The sequence below is a fragment of the Engystomops pustulosus genome, chromosome 1 (assembly GCF_040894005.1).
Source record: "Engystomops pustulosus chromosome 1, aEngPut4.maternal, whole genome shotgun sequence".
NCBI classification, from domain to species: domain Eukaryota; kingdom Metazoa; phylum Chordata; class Amphibia; order Anura; family Leptodactylidae; genus Engystomops; species Engystomops pustulosus.
In genome coordinates this window covers 155,016,826-155,024,205 of record NC_092411.1, presented here as the reverse complement: position 1 = coordinate 155,024,205, position 7,380 = coordinate 155,016,826, and the positions used below count along the sequence as shown (strand labels likewise).

Below are 7,380 nucleotides of genomic sequence, written 5' to 3'. Positions count from 1 at the left end.
GGTCACCAAGGACATCGAGAAGTTTCGTGGTGACCTCAACCGCGGTCATTACAAAACTCAGAGCAACATGTCAGCCACGGACAGACAAGCACTACGTGCATTACTACAGAACAAGGAGGTTATTATCAAACCCGCCGACAAAGGCGGAGCACTGGTAATAATGGACAAACGAGACTACGTGGATGAATGCCTACGACAATTAAACGAGGAACACATATATCGCAAACTATCCAAAGACCCTACGCCCGATATCAAATCCCTGATCCAAAACACTCTAGACAAATACTTAGAACAGGGCCACATCTCAACAACCACTTCCCGTTTTCTCACTAATCCCCATCCAGTCATACCAGTCTTCTATACCCTCCCTAAGATACACAAACGGCTCAACAAACCACCAGGTAGACCCATCGTGGCTTCAACAGACTCCATTCTATCTCCATTATCCATCCTCCTGGAAAAAGTTCTCACACCTCTAATCCGCAGCACTCGGTCATTCTTACTTGACACCTCATCATTCCTCCATCTCATTCGCACACTTGATCCTATCCCCTCCTCGGCCAGACTAGTCACATGGGATGTGACTAGTCTCTACACATCCATCCAACACAACAAGGGCATTCTAGCCATCACCGAGCTACTGACTGAACACTCCTTCGAAGCATCCAAAATCTCCTTCTACACGGACCTCCTCACTCTAGTCCTAGAACAGAACTATTTCATGTTCCAAGACCAATTCTACCTCCAACTACAAGGGACGGCCATGGGCTCAAATGTAGCACCCCCTTATGCCAATTGCTTCATGGACCATTTTGAGAGACGCTTCATTTACAACCATCCTCTCTTCATACAGCACGCCATCATGTATAAGAGATACATTGATGATATCTTCTGCATCTGGGACGGCCCACCTGAGACACTCCTCCAGTTTCACCACCATATGAACTCCATTTACTCCGAACTACAATTCACATTACATCACGACCCAGTCACCATTAGTTTCCTGGACACCACCGTTACCCTCCACGACTCAGGGCTCCTGGTTACTGATCTTTACCGCAAAGACACAGACCGCAATAGTCTCTTACACTATACCAGCTGCCATTCCCCCACAACCATCCAGGCCATACCACGTTCACAATTTACCCGTGTCAGACGCCTAGTCAGCGATATCAATACACAAAACACCCGCCTTGTCGAAATGGCAGATAGATTCAGAGAAAGGGGATATCCGGAACAGGTCATCACGGGTAGCATGACAGTACGCCACACCACCCCCAACACCACTCCCCCTCACCCCAGAATACCATTTGTACATACATACCATCCAGTCTCCAACAAAGTACTTCGCATCCTCAGAAGACACTGGTCAGTTCTGACCAGGGCCCTACCTGAAATTCCAGCAACCTCTCCTACCGTGTAGAAAACGCCCCAAAAATCTCAGGGACTCCCTCATTCGAGCTGACATAGGCTCCAACACACACACAACACGACAACAATTTCTCCGCACACCCAAGAAGGGCACATTCCCATGTTTATCTTGTTCACAATGCACCAACGTTCTTAAAGGCAGTACATTCTCCCATCCCCACACTGGTCAAACATATCCCATCAGAGACTTCTTCACTTGCGACACAAATTTTGTCGTGTACCTCATCAAATGCCCCTGTGGCCTAATTTACATAGGTGAAACCACCCAAAGAGTCGGCGATCGGATAGGGCAACACAAGTCCACCATCAGGACCAACAACTTACTATTACCTGTTCCAGCCCATTTCCAGAGTAGGCGCCATAACGTATCCCAACTACGGTTTCAAGTCCTTGAACATGTACCTAAACCGAGGAGAGGTGGAAACCGTATACTATTGTTGAAGAAACGTGAATCTTATTGGATTCACACCTTGCAGAGTCTAGAACCACGTGGGATGAACAGAGACTATGAAATTTCTAGCTTTATCTGATGTAAACTGTTATATGATTGTTGTTATTATATGATTATACTAACATGCTTTCCATCTTTCCTTCCCAGAGACCTTAGAAACCATACTTTTCTACAGTGGTAAGATCTCCTACGCACAACCCGCTTTCCATCTCTTATACACTCAATCTACCCCACGTCTCATAGCACCATACCTTCCCCAATATAGACACACCATACTCCGGAATAGACAATTTTACCTATATAACCCCACATCACATCATCCATATCATACTGCATTTACCATTCACTCGATAAGCTCGTGGTATTACTAGCGCAGCCATCACCATGGCAACGCGCTTACACACAGCCCGACATCTACAGAGTCAACTCCTCCCCTCCACGCCTCCATTATACTTACCCCATGACTCATCCGAGCTCCTCCTCTATTCACCGCCACTCCTACACGTCACGTGACTGACACGTGACCATCACGTGATCACCGCATCACACTAAGGGGGCGTTCCTTAGCCCTTTTAAACCCTTACACGGCGGCACACAGCAGCAGACTGCCTACAGACACATAGTGTCAATACCGGACGCTCACCAGCACAGCCAGCCTAACCCTGTCTTCCATCCAGATCGGTAACTAGCCATGTTTTCTTATATTTTCAGGCTTGTCATAGTAGCATCCACTATCAATCTACTGCTGCCTCCTACCCCATGCTTCAAAAGCCCCACTTTGCACCCAAATGTTGGATTCTCTTTCTATGATGATGTTGATGATTTATTGATTTATTTAACCTGTACCCGCTTAATGACTATGTGGTCCCATTCACCTTATGCAGCTAGACCCTGCCATTCAGGAGTCCAGTCTGGCTACATGTTCTTACCTGGTGTCAGCATAGGATATTGCCTCCCTCTCTCCGCATACCTTATACCACCATGGTCATTTATGATCCTACCAACGCATTTATGTATATATGTAAATATTTATGTACAATTGCCTTTATGTCTTTCAGTGTTTGACAAAGACCTGAGTGTAGGTCGAAACGTCACACCTGTTGATCACTTCTGTATAAATATAATAAAGTATCACTTTCTGGCATCAAAAACACGTACGGAGTGCTTGGATTTACTTGTACTTGGATATTATCGGGGTGGGAACCCTAATCCTTAACAGCACCCAATATCGATGTGCGACCGCACGAATTAGATGGCTTCCATGCCAATGTTTAACAAAGCCATCTCTGGATGAGGATTTATATTATTATTGAGAATCGTGATTATCAATGCAAACATTTGATTCCATGTCTCTGACGTAGGGGAATTTCCACCAAATATGATAGTCATCTGCATCTTATCATAGTTAATGAACATATTAGTTAGTCTGGGTCTTAATTACCACCCAAGAAGAAGTTTTTTTCAAAGTTTCAAAATAATTAATACAAATAGCCAGTTTACAAGAAGATTTTGTAGCTCTCAGCTGGGTATGGAGGTAAAATTGTTATTTATAAAAGCTTTCCATTTTAACATTATAATTGAATTTATTTCTGAACTTTTTAGCCATTCAGAATATATCATTAAAATGATAGGTCATGTGATTTAAAGTAATCCCTCATCTGAGCGTTCTAATAACTTTATAATAAATTTATAATTTCTTAAATTTCCCTTTTTCTATAATGTCCTTTATGATATACTGTAATTACAAAATCTTACAAAATCTGACCAAAGGATGAATCTTAATGTTTGGGATTGCACTGTCAAGATATTCCTATAACCCTATTATTTTTTATATACTCATTCCAGGCTATAATTACTTTTTGTTATTCTAGAATTAATCTCTATATTGCCAAGCTGAAATGTTTAAGATATATCCTTGGTTGATTTCTTGCAATTGATTATTTTTTCTAGAGGTTCCCAATTTTCTAATTTACTTTTTTTTTCCTGTCTTCCACGATTCTCTAATTGACTCCAACATTGATACTAAACGATAATGCTCGAAAGACGGAACCCCCATCCCTGCTATTTGAAAGGGTATAAATAATATTTTTTAAGCAATTCTTGAGCGACCGTCCATCCGTATATACCTTATTGATATTCTTTGAAATTTTGTTTTAGAAATTAGAGGGGAATACATCAAAATTAAAACAAAACCAATGGAAGAATCATCATCTTGATAATGTTATTTTGTGCTATCTAGGATAAGATATAGGGTATGAAATGCCTCTTTAAGCTTTACATTTTTATTTTTCAAAACAAATTGATAGGCAAATGAGCTGAGAACAGACGGTCTGAGAGGCTGTGAAACTTCAAGCACCATATCTTGGGATCTGTGGCATAAAAGCCCATGGTTTTAGAATCAAATAAATATATATAACCATTTTAACTTTTAATATTATGAGGCTTGTTGTTCAGAGCTGCAGAACCAATAATATGGGCAGTTATAGGGAAACTAAAACTTTATCTGCTTTATCTAGCAAAAATCCCTTCCATTCTTAGTAAATTATCCCCATTGCCTTTTGATTGTTCTTAGAAGCATCACTACATTTCCACAAATAAAGATTTATCCTCTATCCACATTGTTCCAAAAATTTGTGCAGCGATGAAAACACACAGACATGACCACATCTGTAAGTAAAGTGTAGTGAATCTTTATTTAAGTAAACATTGTAACAGCTACACCACAAAATATATAGTTACAGTGCAAAATTATTTGGCACATGATAAAAGTTGACAATAAAATTGTAAGGAGTGTTGTAAAGATTAACACTGTACAGATACTTAGTGAGTTATCAACATGTTATTTAAACAGGCAAAAGAACACCAAGGTTGGAAAATATTGTTTACACCAAGAAAACAAAAGGTATTCTCAAACACTTAAGAACACTGAGCAGATCACAGAAAATTAGTATAATACAGAATAGAATAGGCATCACATCTACAATGTACATCATTCATTACAAAGGGAGCGCATCAAAATACTACAGACTTACTTAGGGTACACCACAAAACACAAAGAAAAGGTGGAAAGTCTCCAATCTTAATGGGATTTTCATCTGGAGATCAGGTTTCTAAACAGCATCTGGATTTCAATAGGAAATAAAAGATAAGATGGACAAGATGGTAGTGTGTATTCCATTTGGGAAGTAGAATAGTAGCTCTGAGGCTGATGTCTAACATTTTCCTTACTATATGAGACAAAAAGCTTATTGAGCATAGACTACTGTGTTGGCACCTGAAGAGAATTAGGCTGTTGTCTATTATATAGTTTTACATTGTATTGCCAGGTGAAAATGCAAGATATCAAGGTTGTGATGGTGTACTGCTGGACAGCTGCTGATGCTGGTTAGCCAGGGAATGTATAGATTTGCCATCAAGTGGCCCATAAGCAGGATACATGAGGTGCTGGTTTTATCAATACTGTACAATAGAAGTGTTCAATTTTGTGATGGCACATGAGTACTTTTTCTGTGATGTCATAATCATATAGGCATTACATTTATTTAATTTAACAGAACAAATCTTATTATTGTAGTGCTTCAAGTATCAATGGGAGTCTTACAAAACAATAACACTAAAAATATAAAGGGGTTATAGGAAAACTACCTAATTTTTAAAGTCAACCAATTCGTGAGTGGCACCAAATAGCAGGAATCATTTTCATTCTATTAGTAAATATTCATAACCTTAATAAGTCAGACAAGGAAATGATGAAGCTCTAAACATGTCTGTCTTACCAAAGACCATCCTTGTCCCATGAATTTGCTTTTACAATTTCTCTAGAAAATAGACTTCTGTACCACATGGAATCTAGTACCTTCATACAAAGCCCATTTACACGGCCACATGGGAACTACGTTATCGTCTGTAGAACAATCTTAAAATGTATAGTTTATGTGGCACCTAAGTTGTATTTACTTTGTCTTAAACAATCAAGAGGAATGTATGTATAAATCTACATGAAAAGTGGAAATAAAAATGAGCCTTTATACTTGTTTTTCTCCATCATTCATATTGTTGAATCTTGGTGTCTTAAATTAGACCGTATCTTACAACAAACCATACCAGAAAAATACAGTATGGATAGACAATGATTGCAACATTCTAGAACAAACTTGTAAAAAGCTGCAAGCTGCAAAGAATAAGAAGATAATTCACCATTCTGGGAAGTATAGATCTACTATGATGGTGAAAATAGGGTAAATGACAAAGATTAGGGCCAATGTGATAGATGGTTCAGTCAATAATACAAACTACAGCTGTACCTCATAGACCTGACATCTATAAGTACAGCAAATCCTCTCTGAAGATACTACTGGCACAAATGTTTCTCTCTCAAAATACACACACAAGAAAATAAGAAAACCTACCATTGCAGTCATCTGAATTGATCAACGTTACAATTGAAATCTAAGTGTCTTTCATATAATGTGCAAGACTGTGTTCTTTTATTTTGCAGCTGGCAAAATATTTAGCTATCTGAGTTATCTGCAGATCATTGTTATATTGGAAATGACCTGACTATCTGTCTCAGATGCCAATAGCTGGTCAAGAAACTGCTGTAACACTTGGAAGAGGAAAATTATAGAATAGAACATGGCTTTTTGTCCTTGAATGGATTTTCTGACGTTGGCACTCCAACCAGCAGCGGATCATTTTTGGCATGCTGCTCGCAGTAGTTCATAAGATCTGCTGCCGCTTTAGAAACCTAAAAAATTATGTAAGGAAAACGCATTAGGCAACTGCTTCATATATTTCATAATATAGAGATAGAAATATATAGAAAGCTACCAGAAAGTACAACTGTTCTGCACAAGAAACATTATGTAGGAAGGGGTATTTTTTGGCATAAAACAGGGATCTATAGCATGTTGTCCAGTGAAAAAAGAGGTTTACAAATGATGGCTTACTGCCACATAAGAACTTTTTCTTAAACCACTTTGTAACTGATGCTCATTAATGGCTGAGTGTCCAGGTCAATTTTTGACATTCTGCTATGTGCTTCTTTAAATAACGATATCTTTGGAAAAGCTTTACATATCATAACAATTTTTATTTATTTACTTTTTTTTTCATGACATGTGACACCATAACTTGAGGATAGTTTTATTAATTTCATATTATCTTTATAAAGTTTGTCAATAATTGACTACAAATGTGAAAAAAGGTATTTAGTCATTTATCCAATTATTTTTTTTTAATAAGTAGTAACTTTTACCGAAATATGTTATAAATATGTACAGCATTATTCCATCAACCTTTCAGCTACAGATGCAGAGGGTACATGAACGCCTGCAAAGTGAAAGTCTCCAGCAGCTTCTTCTACATTCTGCTTTCAGATGACCGGGTGGAGGGGGGCACATTTCAAACGCCTATATCTCCTGAAACCTTGCACCTTGAAACACAATTCATATTAAACAGGAGAGTCTCCCCTTTATTAGGATATATGGGTTGTGCAT

General features: G+C 38.7%; 1 protein-coding gene across 9 annotated transcripts in view; it reads right to left on the bottom strand.

Moving 5' to 3' along the window:
- Window positions 1-4,550: 4,550 nt before the first annotated feature.
- Window positions 4,551-7,380, bottom strand: part of GNG7 (G protein subunit gamma 7) — a 45,175-nt gene continuing 42,345 nt past the window's right edge. For 8 of the 9 annotated variants that reach the window (XM_072112246.1, XM_072112255.1, XM_072112282.1 and 5 more), the window contains one exon: window positions 4,551-6,629. In XM_072112246.1, coding sequence (XP_071968347.1) covers window positions 6,504-6,629 — 126 coding nt within the window. In that variant the 3' untranslated portion in view covers window positions 4,551-6,503. The remainder of the gene's footprint in view (window positions 6,630-7,380) is intronic. The other variant, XR_011847835.1, reaches the window with a different exon arrangement.